Here is a 25,301-nt window from a genome sequence, read left to right as displayed (position 1 = left end):
ACAGGGCAAAGGCTACATGGAAGCATAGGAACACGTGACCAAGGCTAGATATCAGCACATGAACACAGGACAAGGGCTACATGGAAGCACATAAACACGTGACCAAGGCCAGATATCAGCACATGAACACAGGGCAAAGGCTACATGGAAGCATAGTAACACGTGACCAAGGCTAGATATCAGCACATGAACACAGGTCTAAGATTAAACATGGTAAACATGGGATCACAGTGCTGAGCCTTGATATAAGCACGGGAGCATATTGTCAAGACAAGATATTTATGGCAAAGTAAGACCCTTACAGCACTTTTTCTTCAAAGAAAACGCTGCATCAAATGCTGTCATTATTACTGTGGATAAAATCGAAGAAGTGATTGAGACTGCTAAGTTACTTATATCGCTCTGTTGAGTGGAATTGGAAAGGTTCTTCAATTCGTAATGTTGCCGATTTAAACACGATACCACAGCATAAACCTAATGTTCTTCAGCGCATCACAGAGAGCTTCTCTGCTGACTATCAATGCAATTTCGGATACACTAAAAACACCGTTGTAACAGTCGCTTTTTTCCTTCTGATGTATTTACGATCTGAGTAACGCCAGTTTAATGCTCCGTTAATGGCATGAAACACTCTTTCAATTCCAAGACTCTATTGGACTAAGCAAGGCGTTCATCTGGCGCGAGAACCTCTTGCCCAGTTCAGAGAGCAGCTAAAGAACCGCTGTAGCTTGCCATCGATTTCAGATGTCGTGTTGATTTCCCCGCTCCCACTAATTAGAATCGACTTTCATTTCATTTATTTAAACCAATTGTGTTACAACCAAATTTGAACAATTACTGCAGAATTCGGTATTGCTAAAACGAATTTAGAGCTAATCTTTTCCGCTTATTGGGTTTATTTTTTAATGAATTTGTTTATAGCGGAATAGATTCGCTCTTTCTGTGTACACGGCACGCAATGTGTAAGGACAGTAATCAGTATTTAACCGCCATGTAAGAGAGTATACAGGAACATAGAGCGGAAATACTGCTGACGCAAGAGCATTTTGATACGTGCTATTCCCAGGGGGACGCCGTTTAATCAATTCGATTATGAAAGTAATATCAGAACTCACCGACAGTCCTCTTTTTCATCAGTCTCACCTCGCGCTATATTAAAGTTTTAGATTACATTGTGTTTTATGTAAATGGCTTGTACGTGATTTGTTTAGGTCATCGTTCGCCCTTGAGACGACATTAACCAAGATGGTCAGGAAACATTTCGAAAAATATCCTAACACATAGCCTTAGAGTCCATTTTGTAAATTCATCATCATCACCATCATCACCACCGCCATCAGCAGCAGCAGCATTAGCGTCATCATCATCATCATCATCATCATCATCATCATCACCACCACCATCAGCAGCAGCAGCAACATTATCATCATCATCATCATCACCATCATCACCACCACCATCAACAGCAGCAGCATTATCATCATCATCATCATCACTAGCAGCAGTAGCACCAAACAACAACCTCTTAATCATCATCACCACCACTACCAGTACCATCACCATCAAAACCAGCATCATGATCAGCTTTACAATCAGCATCATCATCATCAGCAGCAGCAGCAGCAGCAAACCAGCATCGCGGTCACCATCACAATCATCATCTTGATCGTCTACGTTTCACGGATCATTAACCCCATAATTACATCGATATCAGAGTGGAATTAATTAGTTTAGCTTAATGTTCGCAGCACTTCTCCACACAGGCACAGCAAGCGAACCACCAACCATCTGTTGATGTCATAACTTCATTCTTGACGTGAATAATGTTGAGGTTAGTCGGAGAACCGATAACATATGAAGGGTGGTTGGCTATAGAAGCCCCCATGGGATGTGTATGGATATAATTTTACAGGAAAAGGTGAACGAAAGCGCCCCTGCTTAAACACACGTGTGCACAAACTCTCCCTTCAGTTCGGTCCTAGCATGATGCCATTCTCACAGGTAGTCTGCCAAATCATCGACAATTTGCATGGCAGCTCAATACGTTTTATTGATTTCTCCAGGAATCAAGTAAGGAGCTGTTTCATAATAATCCACTGCTAAATCAAGGGGCAGCAGCATCGTTGAACGAAATTGTTGAAACAGACTTTATATGCTTCTAATTCTTGTCAGACGACTGTGGCTAGCATTCGGCTCTGGTATACAGACATCGTTGTCTCCACTTTGAAGGATCATATACAAATTTATCAAGTTATTCGAAGTTCGGCTTTTTCGAAACATATATAATCATAATGTGTTCATTGTTAGCAACAAACTTCGCATTAGGTATGCTCTTAGTGCCAGTTTTCAATCAACAGCACATCGCACTATTACCCGGGATAACCTAAGTTGTTTGTCCCGTGACTTATCCCACCGGGTACCCATTTCCCGGTGGGTGCACAGAGGCAAACTCACTTGCCTATAGTAAGGCCACGTGTACACATTTCCTTCGTTGTAGGGCAAGACTGAGGTATGACGTATGAAGGCACACTTTCTCAAGAACACTCTAGTACTCAAGAACGCACAATGTGTTTTAGACAGCGGCCAATTGGGTGCTAGTTGTTCTTCAAAATGTACTTTACTGGTTATCAGAAATATAGCTTATGTTGAACGAGGGAGCAAGCATTTGACTTATGGACAATAGAAAGTTGGACACATCAAAGTTTGATACAACCGTGTTTGACATGTTTGCATTTACGACAACCAAACTGGGAATTACAAAGCAGCAATGGATACTGCACTTACCACCGATGCCAAAATAGTGTTTGGCTTATAGTATTTCGTTAGAGAGGTTTTTCACGTTTATCACTAGCAACATTCTATTCCGCTTCTGATGGATCTCAGAGAACAACCGAAGTAATCAGCGAGCACGCATAAAGATCGGAAGGAAGTTTTCCATCTTCTCTGATGAAGCGGAAAACTTGCAGTCGGCAAACTAGAATGCCCTGAAGCCGACCTGCGATCTTAGATAGATGGCCAACGTTTTATCCCGAGCTTCTAAATCTGGCAAGTGCTTCAGATGGTGACAAGGAGGGGAGACGAGAGGCACCTTTGTCCATCGAGTTATTACTGCCTGGTCAAGGGGTCTCGAGGGTGACGCTCAAATCACTGGCCATTACACTCTAATGGACTATGGCGCTCGCCGGATGCCCTGAGCCAGGTTTTGCAGAGGAAAGTGGACATTTAAAGGTTAAAATCATCTCAAAGGTTATGTCGACTGTGTCGCTGATTTCTGGCGAATTCTCTCACACTAAAGTGGTTATGAATCTTTATACTTCTACGACTGTAAACTTTTTAAACTTTTCAATCACATTGACTTCCGCCCTTGAAAATTCTCTAGCCGACGGGTTCGGAAAGTGGACACATCCGCTGATTTTTCTTTTCTGAACTTTAACTGAACTTACTGAACATGACGTCATCCACTCCGTCACTCCGAATCCGTCTGTTTGGAGTATTTTATTTTTCTAGTAACCATGACATCATAGGGTAGGATATTATGTCTCCTGTCTTGTGTTCTACATTGCCAGTCCGTTTTATAATCGTGGTGTATTTGCAACTGTGGTTGACGAGCTGTCTAAGGCGCCAGGTTCGTGATCCAGCGAGGCTGAGATTTTGGGATAGCGCGCACCTGTGCCCGAGCGTTGGAGACAACTTTTTGTGGAGACTTTCAGTGTTGTAACAACCCCTAATGTAGAGTACGCAAACCTGTGCACTCAAAAGAACCACGAATCACTCGATATATCACCACAAGGAGGCCACATGAATACGTGCAAACACCTAACTGTGGACATAGCAACGTGTAGTAGACTTTGCCAAAGTACGCTGACTATGTGTCCCAGCCCACTCAACTGTGAATGTAAGGATGGGAAAGCGGTCCGTCTTGTGGCTGGTGGAGTTGGTGACCCCAGGATTTATAATACGATGTACCGATGAGACTGCCATCCAATGATCGAGGGGAAAATACCAGGTCCTTGATCATGAACTGGTTGAATGAATATGTGCGCCATATGAATATCCTATATTAGGATTAACAATATGCCTTAAGTTATTAGGCTCCTCGAATATCACGATTTTCGGAATAAAAGAAACATGTTCTGTTAACTGTGCGTATTCTGACATAGAATTTTCTTGACAATGATTTTGTGACTTTACACATTTAATGTGTTAGTCTTTAGTTACTCACCTACTCAAATCTGTCGATGTAGCTTGAGTTAATTTATCCTTGACATCATGTGAATCGAGTACCAATCCGTCACTTGGCTGTTGGTATACCTTCTTCAGACAGTTTGTCTCGACAAATCAAACACCCTTGATGGTGTTATTCACATGGAAGAAAGGGGGCACAATTTTCTGTTGAGGAAAGCAACAAGCAATCATGTATCTCTCGGCAGCAGAGGTTAACATTACAAAATGAATACTGCTATAGTCGTATTTGAATTATATATTGACCTGGGTTCTTATACACCAGGAAGTGAAATGTCCTGGGTATTTTTTCACATTTTCCCCAGTACTAATGAACTATAAAGACTGTACACATTGGTTTCCCACGAGTGTGTATCTTTAATTCGATTACATTTTTGTCAACACATGTAATATATGATTACGTGGAAAAGTGGTATAGAGTTTCCTCCGGCTATCTCTCGAGACAACTTACCTTTCTGAACACATGGCTTCGTCTCACCGAGTATGTAATTGACTGACAGAGAAAACACGTTCCACAAAGATATTAGATTCTGGTAACCTGTATTTCCCAGAAGATAACACGTGTTTAGAATATCTGTCAACTCCACTGACAATTTCAGAAAGCTTTCACATGAAACGGATTACCATGTTGGGTATGGATTCACTATACACCCATGTGTCGAGCATATAGTTGTCTCGAGGAAACACTCGCTGCGTACTGAGTTACCTTTCTTGCTGATTGGTCGAACATTGCATAATTCGACTATGTAAGCTGCCGTCATAACGAAGTCTACGCGACAATAGTTTGTTTTACTACCTACGAGGGCGAACATATCAGAGTTTATAGTTTTCATACAGTGCCCTAGTGCAAAATATCACTTTGTCATGGTAACGTGACGTCATGAACATTGCCATGATGTCACTGTTCCTTTGTGACGTTGCCTTCTACATGCGGCGACGGCGGGTAGCCATCCCATGTTTGATCTGGGTTTACTTTCCTCAATTTAACGATTTCGGTAATAAACAGAATATTATATTCGTGCCCATAGCTGTTTACGACACACTTGCCTAAATATCGGTATAGCCCTTGCTCTCGCTCGGGACACAAAAAGAACCTTGCTTATGTCGCCTCAGCAAATCTGTCCTTCCGTACTATCCCAATATGCTGCCAAGCGTCATATATAGATAGTACTGAGGGCTTGCCCAACCATTTTAGCAACAATCATTTGCAGGTATGGACTTATTTTTAACAATTGTAGCTACGCCTCTGGTTTCCATTGTGATATTGTGGAATTGTGGCTAACACGTATCTGAAAACGGGGTAATAACACATGTACTCACTCGTTCCATGTTGTTTACAGGTACATGTCCGAGACAGTTGAGTGGGGTAACTGGTGGGTACTGGACACATACCCTGATGTATTAGCGCTATCCATATCAGTGCTAGCAACCCTGTTCCTTGTACCGAGTGTGAGGGTAAGTCTCGCTAAGTCAGCATCTAGAAACTTAAATACACACTTTCACTACTTCACAAATATTATTACTAATATATATAATATAATAATATAAATAAGCTTATGGGCTAACAACATATTCCAATTCTAAGAGATAAACCTTTTTTGAAAATCTATGTCTTCCTAAGAATGAGTTACTATTTATCGTCCCATCGACAATGTTTCTGCCATACGATGACAAGAACAATTATTTGTTTTATTATAGATTTAATTATAAATTAAAAGTCTGCTCACAAAGAACAGTAAATCTACCGGTTTATGACAGGCATTATAGTACAACTAACACGTCATCATAAACAGATATCATTATATAGAATATTCCAAATTAATAGCGTAAAACTATATAGATTACCAAGACAGAACACCATATTAGAGACTGTGGGGAAGTGAGTACATTAACTTCCTGCATGAATCAAAGCTTATCCTATGAATGAAAGTGTACACTTACGTCAAAAGCAGCTATGTCCAATGCAATCAACCTATTGACAAAGTAATGCCACTTCATAAACCATCTGTTTTGACGATCTGGCGGTTTTCAAATTAGTCTGATCAATCAATATGTCGAACAGTTCATAATCATAGACTAGAAACAATATCTATTAATTACACATGAGAGGTTGCTTTTCTGAATTTAGGAACAACTTGTATCGTTATTTTCAGATATACTGTGTGGCAAACGATCTTGATATCCACAAGTAATACAAAATAGTGCATCAACGGGACATACACACCGTGCCCTTTACTTCATTCCACTGATGTTTTCTCCACAGAAGCTCCACTGTTATTTTGTTCCTCGCCAAACGCTCACACTAGCCCATTATACCTCGTGTTTGGGCATAAAATCAATATCCTGCCCATTATTACCCATCCAAGATAAAACTGGAAATGGCGAACTAGTTTGGGGTCATCTTTATTGGAAAGGAATTTGACTGAAATTGCTGCAACCTTTGTGCAACATCTTTGTCGCTTCAGCACCGTGTTAAGATGAGCATTCCATAACACTGATTGCATTGAGATGGTCACTTAATGACATTGCCGGGGAAAATGTCAGTGCACTTGGGATTGTGGTAGTTTTCTTTAGGACCAGATTGAAACATGTCAGGAATAGTTTTGCTAATTTTACACCTAATACTTGCTAAGCATGAACGATGGGACATGAAAACGTTTCACATTGTCAACTCTTAATCGCTTGACGTTCTTTATTCTGATCCTTCGCGTTTAAGATTCATGGAAACAAAAGAAGATTTATAATAAAATGTGGCCACCGTCTTATCGTGAGTGTTAAGATATCTTATTCTTTAAGACCCGCTAGTTAATATTCTAAGAATACTCTTGTATGAATGTCACGTTCTCGTGGCACTATAATCACCTGCTTGTGGGTAGGTCGAATGCGGAAAACAGTCATTACGGAAGACGACGTCGTAATTGATCGGGATTTCGGAAGGAAAGAATCAAGTTAACTCGCGATATAGTCCGGAGACAACACTAATTGATCACGCAGGAGAATTGTTATTAGGCCACAACAAATTAATGACATGTTGCTTTAAATAGACAATTCCTTTTAGGGAAAGTGATTTTTATTCCATGAGGAAAAGGTCAACATTTCATTTTACCGAATTACCAATCTTGCCCACAATAGCCATGATATTTATCAAGCAAGAACACCTTTTACAATTAGGGCTGAAGATGAAAATCGGATGTTAAATTAGTGTTATATCATGGAATGACGATGGAAAAAAGATGAATGACTTACTCAACATAACCAGAACATTCATAATGTAATTATTCCTCAGCGTTGTTTTTAAATCAAATGGCGAGGTGACGAAAATACATACGCCTTTTTTGTGTCCACGTACTAGTATTTGGTAAAGATTATTTAAGTACACTTTGTCCACTTTAATACATCTTGCACGATTTGCATGTCCACGATTAAACCCCGAAGGCGCTAAGTTCTTAACAATGTCCAATATGTTGTAGAATTGTAGAGTAATAAGCGATTTTTTGTTGTTGTATTATGTGATAAGCATTATGTGACATTATAGGTTGACCACTGGTCTGAAGGGGGACATCTGTTGATGTACCCTCGATGTTTGCTTATGTTCCCTGAGCCCGAGGGACCAGAGAACAAAGTATTTATCTTACCGAACACCTCAATGTTAATTTTGAAATGTGTGGAGCATTGGTATCGGATCGTACACTTCAACCAACCTGTGTGAATCAAAAGATTCGAATCCTTCATCTTTCCGTTTTCCAGCATGTATTTTCTTCGTAAAGGTGTAATTCCCAATGTTAATATTCACAGGGACTACTTTGGAAAGTTTTGTCCAAATTTATTCATTGGAATGCGAGGCACATATTTTCGTAGCCATAGCTAGATTTTGCAGGCGACACAAGAAAAACAGATTTAGAGTTATCCCCCTTCCGACGGTTTGCATTCGCAAAACATCGGTAATTTCAGAGCATCGAGTGGGATTCAATGTTATTCGAGATAAAAACGTTCTACGACGAAGTTCCGAATTAATTGCCATGTACCTCTGTCGTAAGTGGTTTATATTGAAAATAATACAGGAGCGCTTTGCCAACCAAACAACGACATTGATATGTGAGATAAAATAAGTATCATTGTGTGATACCTGCTGGAGTGTCTTGAGCAGCATTGTGTGATGCATCGGTCAGAAATGCGAGTGACTTGTGTCATTGTGTCATACTTCTAACACTATCTTAAGTGACATATGGCATTGCGTGATAAGTTTGAGAGTATCTCGGGTGACATATGGCATTGTGTGACACCTCAAAAAGTGTCTCGGGTGACATGTTTGGCATTCCTGTTTTTCAGATATATTCGGTTATCAATTTCATCTTGACATGTCTCGCCGGCCTCTTTGTGCTGTCCTTCATCTGTGTGGGTTTTTTTCACGTGGAGACTCACAACTGGACCAAATCACCAGGCTTCTTTCCACACGGAGTCAGAGGGGTAAGCAATACCTTGTGACGAGTCCCAACCAGAATGTGTTATTCTAACCCGATAGCATGTAAATGTTCCCAGTCACACCTTAACATGACCGATAGTATATGTGTTAGTCAGATTGTGAAATCAGTATTTCGTAAAATGACTAAGCGGGTAGGTCATTGTGCAAAAACAATCAATATACACTGCAATCACTTCATCTACATGTGGTTTTTGAGATGAGGCTGCGCTGGTCACAGCAAGTATCAAAGAAGCCGATGTAAATGCTTCAAAACCAAGCTTAGGTGATTGTGGTTACACATAATGACGGCTGACCCTTTAACTCAATTTCTTAGTCATTTCACGACATTACTGATTTCACAATCTGTAAGACATATGCTGAATGAAAATCTATTTTCGTCTGATGGATTTTGTATACATGTACAGAGATGTTTGATGGTCATGATATAATTTGTTTCCTCATACATTTGAAATCGTACTGTGTTCCCCAAACCAAGAGGAAGTTACACATAGGCATTTGTTGGGTTCGATCAGGCTCAGCTGTACTGGAACACACTCAAACATTCCAGAATATCGATAAATCTCTTCGTTTAACTGGATTTACCCAGTGTGCTTCGGTTTGGATACATGTGCGCGAAAAGCACCATTTACTCTTGACACGATATCTGTTGAAAAAAATCATGAGTTAATGCAGTTTGTACATAATGTATTTTGAGTAAGTCGATAGAACCCAATAACACTTAACTTGTGCCAGCTTGCAATATTGATATTTTGACAAACCTTCCACTGAAACTGTAACATACACGAATCGGCATGCAAGAAATAGGCATATTTTTATCTATTCCGAAACATTTCTTAGAATTGCAAATGACGTTTATATTTTGAATCCAACCGTACTTATTGGAATTGGAAGAGGGAGATTACTCTTGGCGACTGTATTGGTTTGCAATAGAAACCCATTAGAAATGTCTGTGGTATTAGTTCCCACCGCCTTGTTGACCGAAAATCATAAATTATATGATGCCATGATCAAGGCACTTTGGAAATATAAGTGGTTTCTTAATGGGTTTTAACTCTTGTTCACAGATGACATCTGGAGCAGCGGTCCTCATCTATGCCTTCACCGGAGTTGACAACGTGGCGACCTCAGGTGAGGAGACAAAGAACGCCTGCCGTACCATTCCTACTGCCATCGTCGCCAGCATTATGATCACCTTCGTTGTCTACTTCGGTGCCACTACATCTCTCACATTGGCCTTCCCATGGGTAGACCTGTCTGACAAAGCCGCTTTAGCCAAGGCGTATGAAGGAAGACACATATTTGCTGCAAAGTATGTGATTGGTGTGGGAGCTGTGTTTGGACTCTCAGCCGCCATTTTGGGATCTCTCTACCCGCTTTCGAGGATACTTCACGCCATGTGTGAAGACGGACTTTTACCACGTGGTCTGTCACGTGTCAATTCCTCGACACAAACGCCAATTGTTGGGATTCTTATTTTGGGATTATTTTCTGCGGGAATTGCCCTTATCGTAGCTTTTGACCCAGCAATCGAAATGTTGTCAATTGCTTCTTTAACTGGATATTTCCTCAGTGCTTTAAACGTATTATGCCTTCGTTACCATCCGGATGTTGTCGGAGTGTATCGGGAATATACCGATCCCGAGGATTCTGTTGACTACACAAAACAAGCACGAATGTGCGAGACGTGCACCCACCCTAGCACGCCCAGGCTAGAGGTGATGATGAATGGAGATCTGACCCTGCATTACACCACTGAAAACAGATTCTCAAACTCGTCTGACAAACCGGATTCTTGCCAGCTGAACGGTCAGTGTAAATGTGCACGCAATACGCCCTATTCCCAAACTGGTTACAAATTTGATTCCTCTGAGAGGAGTTATCTTAAACCGGAAACGAACAGATCCAGTCTCTCCCTCTCCAGTCTTAGCAGCCTCATCCGTCTGCCAAGTTACACCTGTTTAGACCCGGACGAGTCCACGTGGAGATCGACAAGGCACTCTATTCTGACCTACCTAATTTCGAGTGTCCTCATGTGTGTATCTGTTATTGCCGTTGCTCTCGAATCCACGGCCAGATCCTGGTGGGCAATAACCCTAGCTTGTATCTCGGCAGTGTTCATGGTGACCTCTAGTCTTTTTATTGCCAAGCAGCCACAAAATAAGACAAAACTATATTTCCAGACACCCTACGTTCCATTTGTTCCTCTGCTGGCAATGCTTATCAGCATGATTCTACTATCAGCCCTTTCGTCGCTGGCATGGACGAGGTTCGCTTTGTGGATGCTTCTGGGTGAGTAGTAAAAGCATTAATAAGAAACATTATTAATGTTTCAGCAACCATTATTCCCACATTTATCATTTTGATCAAACACTTCTGTCGCGCGTCGTCCATTAAAATGTCATGAATATGTATTATTGTCATACAATCGTCAGTAAGTCGAGCTGCCCAAGTAAAATGGGACGAGTGTTCTTAATCCGGCATACTAATTTAATAAAAGTATGATATTGATGTTCATCGGCGTATGCCTTTTGTTCAAACATTGTAATTTAAGTGGAACTGTGTTCTATGATAAATGCATTGTTTGCCAGGATCCTATAAAAGTGAATATTGACTGAGACTTGTGTACACTTAGTGTATTCGAGATTAATGTAAAATATGATATGAATTAAAGACAAACTGAATTTGTATGAAGTTTGTATTAATAACGTAAGGAAATGTATTCCAAGATTGTTAAACACTTTTCTCTGTTGTACATTATGGTTTTGAGGCATCGTTTCTGCCTCGCAAACTCACGGTAAAACGTTCCTCTTTTTCAGATTTAATTGTAGGCTTGAGCGCTATTTAAACATTACTCAGGACATGGACATACACACTAACAAACACCAAACATATTATGGATTACTTGATGTTGACAGCAGTTGAGGCAATAATGGCTCGGTACCTTCATTTTGTGCAAATCCTAGCTCAGGGGATAATCTCTATGGTCAATATACTATTACCAAAATAATATTCTGGTCTTGCGAAAGGTTTAGTGTGCTGCATAGGAAGCCAGGTATTGAGATTACTAATTGGTTCTTATATACCGAGCCTTTCAGTAAACCAGACCCAGAAACAATTTCCATCTTACGTGTTGAAATAGCTTTTGATAATCTGGAACCGCTTTTAATATTATTTGTCTTTTTGTAGGTTTGATGTTCTATTGTATATATGGAGTAAGGAACAGCGCTGTCCGACACGAAGACGACCAGGAAGTAGTGCTTTATGACGTCACTAACCCCACGTTTAACATGAACTCAATACCAAGACCACATGTCAGGTGACGTGACCGGAAGTGACCTGTCACCTATACACTATGCATGGACAATGTTATCTTTTTCAACCACTCCTTCCGAACATCAATACAGATCTTTCAATAAACGTGTGAAGTCAGCCAAGTTATGAACAATAAAACGCTTTTGTATGAAATAGTTGTTTGTATATATAGCTTTGTCAAGTGTTCATGATGTGAAAAATACTTATCGTTCAAGGACGGAACCAACAAACAGTATGTCCGTCACTCCAAAAGCAATAATGTTTCTGGACATGTGTTTAAACATATGGATTCATTTTGACAAGGATATAATTTTTATACCCTATGTACATCAGCCAATTCTGTGCAAATGAAACGTGGCCATATCAATAAATTAATTATGCTGCACACGTATTCCGTTATGATCTCAACTAGAAGCCATGCACTGCTCTAATGATATCAATGTCCCTATTGTGACTAGCGTTATGATGTGTAGGAACCTTACTTGTACCTTCATTGCAGTCCCCTGACATCCATAATATCAATAGATCCATCTGCGCTGTGGTCTTGGTCCTGTGCAATGGATAGATTATGCAACCATTTCGAAGAGCACGTCGACACAGATGGGCAAAATGTGATTAATTACGTACAGATACTATTTGTTCCCACACAATTCATGTTTAAGTGAAGTGGTGGAGATGTTGATAAGGATGCGGAATAATTATGGAGATTTGAAAATGGATTTCACAAAAATTCGAGGAACCATATCAGCTACGTAATTGCTGTGTCACTTCACGCTGAGTCAGACCACTTCTAGAAGTATTATAATGACCAGTAAAAGCACCGAACGAAACCAACTCATCGGGCCACACAACCTTAACACTACCGTGTATTGAGCATTCCATCGAGTGAACTACGGATAGGGTGTACGTCAATATTGGAGTTATACGATGACTGAAGGTGAACTATAGTTCGGATCGTCCAGGACAATGAACCCGACAACGTGAGTGTGTTTGGCGCCCATGTAGGTGTAACGACGGGGTTTGATTAGTAGTATCCTGCATCACCAAACTAAGCAGCATGAATAATGACCCTCCACCCGCCGCCTACCCCATCCTCCTCAAGCCTTATCTTGTTATGTACTTGAACTAAATGTCCCGTGACTATGATTTTCCTTATGATACAAGTACAACAATTGTCATTTGACATTTAGATGCATGGTTGGTGTATCTCTCCGTGATCTATATCACCATGGCCTCAGCAAATAACGGATGTTTAAGCGTGAACTATTTGATCGACAGAATAGACGTTGCTTAGCAACTTTGCACATACTATATTCAATTATGATGCGGCGGTTCAGCGTACATTTCTATAAAGTTGTTACTAGCAAGCAAGGTGTATACCAAAAAGTCACCATGTTAATAGAATAGCGAAGGTCTCATCCATAACATATCCCTCCATTACTTATGGTCGTTACTTCAAAATATGACAAGGTCAACAACTTTTATAGGCCTGTCAGAAAGACAAAGGACGCATTGTATCTGACCATTTCAAGAAGGAAATGTGTCTTCAACTTGGCAATGTGCATCAGGTCAAGTCGATAGCAGGTCATATCTGACTTGCCCGAACTTGATTGTTAAAGAACTGCTTTTCCCTCTCATGCATTTATAGACACTAATCTGTTGCTCATATAAGGAGCAAGAGAACAGAGTCATACAACACATCCTACAAAAGATGACAGACATTCTATGACCGCATGAAAGCTGGTGGACAACCAGACCGGACCCTGGAACCATCACGAGAACTCACACCTGATTCAGCTTCGGTCTGGAAATGCTCCTGATGTTGTACGAGCAACAGCTGCACGAGATCCAGGACGTTTGCTAGCGCTGTCAATTCTAATTGGCTCGCGTTGACTCTCCAGTTTAAAATGCGATTAATAATTCTATACAGAAAACAGAAATATTTTTAATGAACGACCTGATAGAACTTATTAAGTGCTGATATAGAAAAATTATCCTGTGGAAAGATCCCAGACGTTCTTGACACGTTTTCAAATCAGTAAGTCCTTGCTAACTCCAATGGATGACGCACAGAAACACTTTACTTAAACTGAAGTATGCTAGACTATGCTTTAATTCAAACTGTAATATAAGTGTCAGTGTGTTGCTGACAGTAAAATGCTTTACCGACTTGATTAGGAGCTGTTTGGTATCCCAGCTTGGCAGAACAGCCTCTACAGACATGCTCGTCAAGTCTGGCTGGCACATCCAACAGATATTAAGGTTCTCTTGTGATTAATATCTGATACTTCACAACGTGTGTTTGACAGTTTCAACACATACCCATACATCAAGTTATCTGGAAATTCTATTTGAAACCATACGGTAATTGAAAAGTGTAATTATTTTTGCAATGCGGATATGGTTAGAAACTGACCGGGGGTTGTCAGAAGAAATGGAACGATCTCGACAATGCGCCGATTTCAATCATTGGAAATATTTGGACTTGAGAACATTTTTCTGACGAATACGATTTCCTGAGGTGATGCGTTAAGTAAAACTCTCACGATGAGGATTGGAAGTGGGTGAGTATATTTATAAAACCATGGTTTCTGAAGTGTGTAGAACTTTACAGCGGACAGTGGTCACTCATTGTGCCTGGACCACTGCCATCATAATTCAAACTGTACTTTCCTGTGACCGACGTATGTATTCGTTGACTGACAAAACATAATGCTTTACGCAAGCAAACCAAAACAAGGGGATGCGTATGCACGTTACCAGGGCAACACAATACTAATACAATAGCACCATCAGCAAAACAACCTTACTCAGCGCATCTTCTAGGGAATTGTACAGCTACAGAAATTACATAACCTATCTGCTATAGAGTTGCATACTAGAAATAATAATAATGGCTATTTATACTGCGCCTTTTCTCCACGCAATTCACCGGTAAAAACATGCTGACAGTGAGAGGCTATAATGTTAACAGTCATATGGCGTCTTCCTCCGGGTACCCATCCACTGCTGGTGGAACAGAGGCAGTTCATGAACAAACTCAAGCTGATAAAGATAACCAAGCACCTTTGTTATCAATGACAAAGCTGCAAGGAAAAAGGTTGTATGCAGAATACAATATATGTCCACGTGATATGATAAAAAATGATGTTTAAGTGTGGAGTGATATGTCAATAAACCACTCGCATCAAGTAAACTGCACACATATATATATATATATATATATATGTGTGTGTGTGTGTGTGTGTGTGTGTGTGTGTGTGTGTGTGTGTGTATGTATATATATATATATGTGTGTGTGTATATATATATATGTGTGTGTGTGTATATATATATGTATGTATGTATGTATGTATGTATGTATGTATGTATGTATGTATGTATGTATGTATGTATGTATGTATGTATGTATATATATATATATATATATATATATATATATATATATATATATATATATATATATATATATATATATATATATATATATGCATGCAGTTTACATATCATACAGTTTACAGATGCACAGCCACATACGATGTTCGGGACTACACTTTTCACATGTACAAGGATTAGAATTTGTTCTTTACTATGAAAATGTCATTCCAGCTATTACATATGGTACATTTGACCACATTCTAAATGTCACTGTGTAGTCATACATAGGTTAGAGTATACTATTGTAATTGTTCAGGTCGTCGTAATAATTTACTAAACAGTTAGTTCATTTTCAAGTATAAATGTGTGCAATGGCATTATGTACTATATCATGTTTCATATTTTAAACAAGAACCTATTCACATATACAACATTGCATACAATATGACGTCGGTGCCGACGTACGTAAGAAATTATTCTCTCTATCAATAGTTGACAACAATATGCTTCGTTGCTACAGAAGAACAGAAATCTGAACCCTGAAGTTAGGCTGTGGGACAATAGAACCTACTGGGTGCTGGAGCAAAAAGTGTTGTAAGCATGCACTTTGGCAGTACATGGATTTAAACTGAGAGAGAAGGTAACTGTGCAATGGAATGAATGTTTAAGGCACACTTTGTTAACGTATGAAACATAACCAATTTTCTACCATTTCAATAAATATTATTCTAACTAGTATTTTAATACTATTGTAAAACGCAGGTGTAGAAGTACTTAAAATCAAATCAGACATTTGTGTACCGCTACATCTTCAGAGTCCTGTTCGTGAGCGCTTAGTCGAATGCTCGTTTGATGAGGATGGTTTTGAGATATGATCGGAAACTGTTGACATTTTCAGGTGATCCATTCCCGAGGACAGCACCCGCTCTGCTGAATGTTCTGTCCTCGTGTGTTGTGATTCAGACAATGGAACATCTAAGCCTTGCCATCTAGCTGATCTGAGGGACCTTCCAGCCTTGAATGGTAGCAATAACTCATTTTAATCATAATTTAAGAACTATGCACGGATATACAGATACTTTGTCCTGCCACACAAGCTCTCACTCGCACATCATAAATTCGTCCTGTTATTGTTAGGGGTAAAGAAACGCTCGCGATGATGTCATTCCATTGTTTCATCAGCGTGCTCTAGTTTAATATTTACAATAGAACTTTACAGTTGATAATTGACAAGCCCATGCCCATATTATGTTTCAGTGACGTACTTCGCGATCTAACCCCCTCAGCCACCACATCAAATTAAAGTTAGACTATGTAGTCTAGATTCCATATTTTGTGTATCCCTCTCACGGGGAACAGCTGGGCACAGCTTCATGTGCTATGCGCAGTGGATACACTGCTTTTGCAAAGTGATTATTCCTGACAATTTCAAATTCAGTAACGAAATGCATGAAAATAGCATTCATTCAAACTTAACCATTAATATTTGTTTGCCACAGCTCGGTTTTCGATCAATCATTTGATTAATTACTGTCTAAAGCGTCACAGGACATTTAGTACAAAGCATGACTAAATCCATATTTACATAACAGTTCATGATCTGTTCGAAGCTGCAAGGTAGAACTGCGGAAGGTCCAAAATTGATCTCAGCAAATCACCTATGTACACTCCTTTTTTAATTTTCAAGAATCCTGGAATAGTAAGAGTAAACAGAAGGTATGAATGATACTTGTACACATCCACTTCAAATAATGAAGATGTGATATTTTCAAATAGTAAATATTGTATTATGCTGTAAATAGAATACGTGTCAATAGACGGTCTTTTAAAATGTTTACTGTCTTGCACACTCGGTACGCTTGTGTTTTTGTCAGTAACCCCTTTAAGACATTTTTCCCTGAAAGAATGTCCTGAATATTTTTTTTCTCAGTGCACATATATATATATATATATGTGTGTGTGTGTGTGTGTGTGTGTGTGTGTGTGTGTGTGTGTCTTATATGTTCTTACAGGTGTACCAAACAACGTGTTTCATAAAAGCCGACAAAGGCTTTTATGTAATATTTTCGAAAAGAGGTTCATTGGATTATATCAACTGGCGGGTGGAGTGCCAGTAATCTTTGATAGTCGACTGTAGTTCGTTGTTGCACACGATGAATGTGTGGTTATGTCAGAATCTTCTTCAAACTGACAAAACGATAGAGTTCCTTCTACTATCCTTGAACAGTGCACTCTACTGAGCTCACTGAACAATTCTAAAGACATTATCGAAATGTTAGAATACATTAATGTAATCCCACTCACAAACCATAATATCATTGTGTGTCTGTAAATAGGAGGTGTTTTTGTGATTATAACTGAAATTTCAAACGGAACCTTTAAGGAGATAAACAACAAGTATTTTGTATTCTGCGAGTCATCGCAGTTTATTTGGAACAGTTGCATCAACTTCTAATTTCAAGAAAGGTATTTATGATTAGTGTCAATTAGATTTGCATATCTTGTCCCATCCGACGTTTTTAACCCAGTTAGTATATAATGCTCATATATGATAAGGCTGCCCACAATCACTATGTGCAATACTGCAACCACAGCTATAATTAAAATAGAATCAAGGTCGGGCTTCAAATTTATGAAAATGGAAGGAATGAAAAAATGGGCCAGGTAGACACCATGTGTAGATTCTCTATCACAGAAAGTAAAGTAATCAATCCCTAACCACAGTCATTATCAGTACCTGTTGAACACAAAGTCAGGTGGTTCCTACAAAGCCATAATAGAGTTATGAATGCCGTTCAATATTTACAATATCAGGTGTTCGTAATAAGGCATTGTGTCTTGAGGGCATAAGTCACAGGCACATATAGAAAAGTATTGAATCGTTCACCTGAACAAACATAGGACAGGAAATAGACAAATGATTTGAAACATGTGTTTCTCATTTGGAGTTGCCCATCAAATGCCTATCATAAAATCATTGAAGCTTTAAGGCGTTACGTCGCCTCTGTTTACTTAGAGGGAAGTGTGAATGAATATAAAAAGACAATATCGATATTTACAAACACAGTATGGACTGCAACATGCATTCATGCTTCGATCACGCCAACGTTCTGGAAAGCATCACCGCAGTAAACGAAAAATAGAATCTGGAACATATAACATGCTTTAGTCCGCACAAGAACATTCCGAGTAAACGTACTTCCGCAACAACTCGGTAAGATTCGCCTGATTAGTGTTGGGAAGAGGAATCTTGCTTTTAATTCTGTTAATCATGCGAATCTGTCCCCTTAACAAACACCATGAAAACAAATTGCACAGAAAAAAACAGTCGGAGGCTGTCATTGTGTCTGAACCAGTGGCAATCGTCCATTTTTGTGCTTATTACTCTGGCATTCCCATCTCCTTCCGCTTGTACATAAAACATGGCAGCTGTCACAGACACCGACAACCTTCCAGATTGAACTAATCTGTGCCCAGAGAGGACCTGCTGTGCAAAACAATTGACGAGTTGCCACAAGTGTGACAGAGCGGACCTGACTCAGCTTTGCAGATACCAGATTAGTGTCGTCATTAGTGTTGTGGCACACCACTAACAATGTAATGTGACACTAAGAGACACGTTGGACAACACATCCACAAGACAATCACTCTCATAACTTAACACACATCTAAAAACACCTCGAAAAACTCCAGCTTTCAGTCAGATTTATCTGTGGTGATAGAATTATTTCGAAACCAGACGGAAATGAACTGTCATAGAGTACAACACAGTAATGAAGTCACATTTCTTACATGGTAACGTATTGCTGTGACATAACATGGTAGTCTTGTACTTTCCTGTTATTTTATGTACAACAGCTACATTGATCAGATAACTGGTTTTTTTTTGAAATTGATAAAACACCTGAAATGTTTCAACTATCAATGCTTGTCTGTATCTTACGTGACATTGATGTGTAAAGATTTAATGCACAGTTGGCAATATTGGTCAGTGACACGTTTATTCTAAACATGTAATGAATGTACCACTCCAACTAGTAATCGTTCTGTTAAATACATCCTCTCGGTTGACACATTATACAGCGCGCTTGAAACTGAGGGTAACTAAATGTAGTAATTATAGTATCCTAAATTATGAATGGGTTTTATGACCGCAGGTCATATAGATTCGCGTGTTTCTCATCATTAATAGGAAATAAATGTATATTTATTATGACAGTTTTTCTGTACAGTTGATTACAGTCAGAACAGACGCGATGTTGTAATTGCTAAAGAAATCTCAATATACATAGAATCACCATATAAACAACCTTTGTTGAAGAATGTCATTCAGGAACAAAATCATTAAAAAGAGCTTAATACAGGTTATGTCCAATCTCAGAATGCAAATTTAAGTGCTGTACTTTCAGGTACTGTTTAAATTTGTTTTCAATCAACGCAATATTTGGAAATGTCGTGTTATGTCATGAAAAGGGGATGAAATGATAATCACTTTTAACAACATATTAAGATCCGTTTACCTTCCATCACTTTCAGATCCATATCCTCCATGGTCATTACAACTGACATTACAATATATCTATGAACATGTTATCTGATTGCTACAGACGCGCGATTTGGAATCCAGCGTTTTGACAGACCTGTAAGCTGTTGAAATCACTGCCACGCATTAACATTCGTCCCATGCGGGTACACTTGCAACGTTAATCTGTCACTCCACCAGACCCAAAGCACCACACATTAACTCAGATCTGATGCTATCACCACCAAGATGCCCTTTATTCCTTTGGTTGGTTGGTCTTCGCATAATGATTTCCTCTGTAACCGGCCAATGCATTTTAAGCATAGAGTAGAGCCAACCACGAATGCTGCAATCTTCCTCAGCATATATCGTTAGTATCTCGGCAGTCGGAGAGGGAAGAGGACACACATTTGACATTTGAACACCCGAATTGTCTGCGACAGATTCTAATTACGGCAGGAAATTGCTTTCTGGGCATAACTCAAGGAAAGTTAGAGGGTTCGACCTCTAATCATTGAGGCTCTATCATTAGCTTTGTATTCAACACATTGTAAAGAGAAAGGTGGTGTTTTCACCGTCAGGTCTGTGAAGTGTTATATAATGCTGCAATGTAATTTGAAGTCACTCGTTTCTCTTCTGTATAGATTATCATGACAGAAATGTACTTTTATCACAGTTTCAGTGATGACGTTTGAAAACATGAGCTGGACTTTTGTTTTCTATCAGCCATGAAAGTTCTATATGATAGGTTATATCAAGTTGTTCAAACGATTGTCGGGATGTTTCAGTATAGGTAGAAAAACAAGAAACAAGTCAGTAATTAAGAGTATATTAGTTTACTAGGTAAATTACATTTTTAATCGATTCAAAACATGACACGATGTACAAATAACAAGACATTCAAAGTGTGAGGGAATGGTGCTCACAACATTTGGTCGTAACGATTAAGTTGAACTACACGTGGATGGTCATCGCAGCAATCAGAGTAACTGTCACAAACAAACCAGTGATATATACTTATGGAAACGAATAAGGGAACAAATGACAGTACAAGTGTTCCTTTATTCTTCCCGGGTTTCTTAACAAGATTTATAGAGCCATGTGGGTGAACATCTGGAAATAAATAAAGGAACACTTGTACTTTCAAGTGTTCCCGTATTCGTTTCCATGAGTAGACTGTCAATACTTCTGTCTTTATCGACTATGAATGGTATTAAGCTGAACATTATTTCTTGTCTCGGGTTTTGTGCATGTTCCTGGTTTGGGTGACATCCTCATAATGTAAGGTGGCGTTTTTACCGTGAGGTATGTGTGGTGCTACACAATGCTGCATTGAAATTTGTAGTCATCGGTTTCTTTTGTCATGATGTCATGTAACATGTCTTGATCTGTTAATTGTGTGACTGTTGTGTGGTCCTTTCCAATCAGCAAATTAGGAAAACAAAGAATTTACCATTTGTTACATGGCAATCGTATACATCTTTCCATTCCCCTTGGCCAAAGGATACAGTAACAAAATTAGCATACGTTTGGCAGAATTGAGATTGTATGTAATTATACTGGCATGACGTCTTTGACAAACAGCTCATATGACATATTTCTTGTTTGCGTGACTTCTGTGTTTGATTTTGAAGCTTTAGGAAGATGATTTACATACATGAAGTACGGTTGTTGTAGGGATCATATGGCAGGGATCGAGTTACACTACGACTACCAAAAACCTGTGTCAAGGTGTAGGAGTCATGACCACGTTAGCAAGTAACATAGCTCTCAGCAAAGGGACCCTGAGCACATCTGAGTGGGAAATACTTAGTAAACAGATAAAGGCGCGACAGTTAGCCAGTATACACTCTAAAGAACATCAATTGGTGGCATTATCAATGTACATGGTTTGCATCTGATGTAAAGACTCTCTTGCTACTTTCAAATGTGATGCCGCCATACTGCTGCAGCCCCACTGATGCTGTGTCTTCTCCTGGATCACAGTGGTTATGTAGGCTCGGCACTTTACACGTCAAATAGTACTTGAACTGTTGTCACTTGCCATTACACGGCGTTAGACGAGGCTCTTTGTGGGGAGACGTGGGGATTGTAGGAACTTTATGGACTTTTTAAGCTTCTCAAACTTATTAATGTGCTGCATCGCAATTGGATGTAGTGGGATTATAATCATGGACACTTACGTTCACGATGTGTGTTTTTGTTTCTTTCAGACCTTAACACTGTCACTAGCATCGCAGCGAGCAGATATCAGAGGTATTTGGATGTTGTTCTTTTCAAACGCGTTGTTGCACGGAGAGTATTTTGACTCAATTTGGTAAAGTAAAGCATTACATAAGTCATTAACATTGCATTGTCAGTGGAGTATTGGAATTTTCTTTTAAATTTTCACGTTAAATCAATTTATGAGGTAAGCATAAATCGTGGTCGTATAACCTGTTTCGTCCAATAAAGTATTGTTTGAGATTGAGGTTAGAAATGATTTTGTTTGTGGAAAGGTACACACAAACCCAACATTGAAATGGACATGCAAGTGCATCATCATTCATGCATTCAGACAGTAATTGCCACCTTGAATGGCAATTAGCATTTGTTTTCTGAACACAGCATTGACGGCTAGGTTAACAAGAGATCAACGGTAGAACATCTTAGACAGCGGTACAACGCCACCAACAGTAATGATGACTGTCCATGTAGGGGTCGACCCCGTGTAACAAGAAATCGCCAGGACCCTCATATCGACCATCAACACCCCTCGTTAGCCTCGACATAGCTACTGTGTTCGGAAAAGAAGTCGCTATCTAACTTCAGTCTCAAACAAAACAGGCTACTCGTGTTTAACTTCCTGAAACTTGACTTTCAGTATATATTTAAATACTTTCGAAGACTCTATTGATACTTGAATTACATTTTCAGTATTACGACGTTTCTGTTGTATTTTAAACTGCCTAAAGTCGATATACTTCCCAGGCCAGTATAGGCGATGTCTGCAGATTTTGTTGGAGGTTCTTCCAAGTGCTGAAATGTCCGTGCACATAAACATGCATCTGGAGGCCATCATATCTCTCTGGTAGTGCATTCGGTGTTATATATTACACATTTACAGCCACACTGAGTTCAGTACCAAGCGAAACTAATAATCGCTTGGAAAAAGCACAAAAATCTTTATGCATGATAGTAAAGAACATTAATAGCATGAATTGTGGTAGTGACAATGCTTGGTCTCCAGCTTTCAGATCATGATGATGTGCAGGCTCTGCAGAGAGTTGTCAAGTGTGTTATCAAATAGCAAAACAATAACTGTACACTGAATAAAATCAATGTTCTTTGTTCGAGTAAACCTGTCCACTCTAATGGTGAAGTAGCGCAAAGAGAATGGCTTGTATGCCAGAGACGGAACTATATAGCCAGTGATGGTCATACATACCAGCAGATCGTGATAAGTGCAATAGTGGTCATGCGAGTGGTCACCGACATTACTTGCCTGTATGAAGTGCTTGATGGATTGCTTGATATGAACAAACTATCCATTGTCATGCGACTGGTATATTAGGTCAGGAAATAGCCATAAGTGGCTTCGGGCGGTGTGACAATACAAAGTCCTCATATCTAACTCCCTGGTAGACGGGACTTGCATATGACCCGTTCTTTCAACAAAAAAGCAAAATACTCATGGACCTACAAATAAACAATTCTAAATATATAGCATAAATGAAAATATTGTATATTGTTCCGATCGCTTGAAGATAATGCAGACTGAATATACACAAATGCAAGAAATGAGAAGTCGCACACAACGAAGCAGTTCAAACAATCCCCTTTGATTCCAGTGTGACCCATGTCACTTCGCCGACCAGACAGACTTGTTAACGCCAAACATGTCACACAGAAATCAGTTTATTCCATCTCTTCCGTGTCGACTTCCAAATTACAACTAGATGTTAACCCTGGAATCTACATGCAAATGAATTAAGAGTGAAATTAACACACACCAAATATGGTGACATCATTAACAATGAAAGCATAGCAAGAAACAATCAAATAGAAACAAAATACAGAAACTAATGCAGCATAATGTTGTTACACAATAATAATATAGACTAGGCACATTAAAAAAACTGTGCATACAAATATGTAAAATCTAAATTTATCAAACCTGTGTAGACACATAAGGATTCAAACTAAGAGATTAGTGACGTATGCAACATACATGCACGTATCACGTTCCATGACGTCAGTAGCTTCAGTAGCTGAGACGTGCAATACGTTTTTGCACGTGCATTCCGGGAAAGAGAAAGAGAGCAAATGAATGCCACACAGTACTGTCACTTTGGATAGCTCCGACCCTGGCCTTGCGATCTTTCAAAAAATTATACGGCTATTGAAACGGGTAGCATGCCAAGGCTAACGTCTGCAAAACGTCATGAGGCCAGTGGGATGGTACATGAGTGAATGTCGGCTGCATATTTCCACTGCCACCGGAACACCATTTCTGCACTGGTGAGACGCTACCAGAACACAAATGACGTCATCGATCGGCCACGTTCTCGACGTCCACGTGTAACAACGCCAAGACATGACAGATGGATAAGGGTGACCCATCTTTGCCACAGTTTTCAGACTGCAGTGATGACTACCCGGACCATCCTAGGACGTTGCCGTATTCGCCCAGCACAGTTCGAAAATGTTTACGTCATCACGGGATCAGACCATGGCGTCCCGCCATAAGACCTATCCTGACACAAGGTCATCGACAGGTTCGCCAAATGTGGTGCCGAAAATCATGTTTGCACACTCTTGTTTTAGTGGAGAAATGTTGTTTTCACAGATGAGTCCAGGTTTAACATTTCCCATAGTAATGGACGTCAACGTGCCCATAGACGAGTGGGAGAACGTTATGCACAGGCCTGAGTCTTGGAGGGGAATCGCTTTGGTGGTGGTTCTGTGATGATTTGGGATGGAATAACAGCACGTTCATATTGCTGCAAAGTGATTGAAATGCCAGTAGTGGCAGTACAAATATAAATATCATGGCAGCGGTTATTGCAACGACGCCAATGGTAATGATGCTTGCTTGGCCATCTCATTCAAGTTCTGTACAGTGTTGGAGTAGTCAATAGCTGTTCTCGAAGATTCCCAAAAGATTGGCACGGACATATCGTAACTTCCACACCACTGCCTACACCAGATGGTCATAGTTTCCAGTTAGATTATTAAAACATGTTATTAACGTCTCATGCATTTTAACAGAAACAATGTTATACAGTTACATCGCCCAACCAGTGGCAATCGTCCGTTTGTGTGCTTATTACTCTGGCATTCCCATCTCCTTCCGCTTGTACATAAAACATGGCAGCTGTCACA

At 39.6% G+C, this 25,301-nt stretch overlaps 1 protein-coding gene across 1 annotated transcript in view; it reads left to right on the top strand.

Moving 5' to 3' along the window:
- Positions 1-12,422, top strand: part of LOC137268884 (high affinity cationic amino acid transporter 1-like) — a 50,876-nt gene extending 38,454 nt beyond the window's left edge. Inside the window, exons 5-8 of the mRNA XM_067803472.1 lie at positions 5,583-5,697; positions 8,572-8,709; positions 9,790-11,014; positions 11,912-12,422. Coding sequence (XP_067659573.1) covers positions 5,583-5,697; positions 8,572-8,709; positions 9,790-11,014; positions 11,912-12,045 — 1,612 coding nt within the window. The 3' untranslated portion in view covers positions 12,046-12,422. The remainder of the gene's footprint in view (positions 1-5,582; positions 5,698-8,571; positions 8,710-9,789; positions 11,015-11,911) is intronic.
- The last annotated feature ends 12,879 nt before the right edge of the window (positions 12,423-25,301 follow it).

Source organism: Haliotis asinina, chromosome 16 (genome assembly GCF_037392515.1).
Source record: "Haliotis asinina isolate JCU_RB_2024 chromosome 16, JCU_Hal_asi_v2, whole genome shotgun sequence".
In the NCBI taxonomy this organism is placed as follows: domain Eukaryota; kingdom Metazoa; phylum Mollusca; class Gastropoda; order Lepetellida; family Haliotidae; genus Haliotis; species Haliotis asinina.
This window is presented reverse-complemented; position numbering and strand designations above follow the sequence as displayed.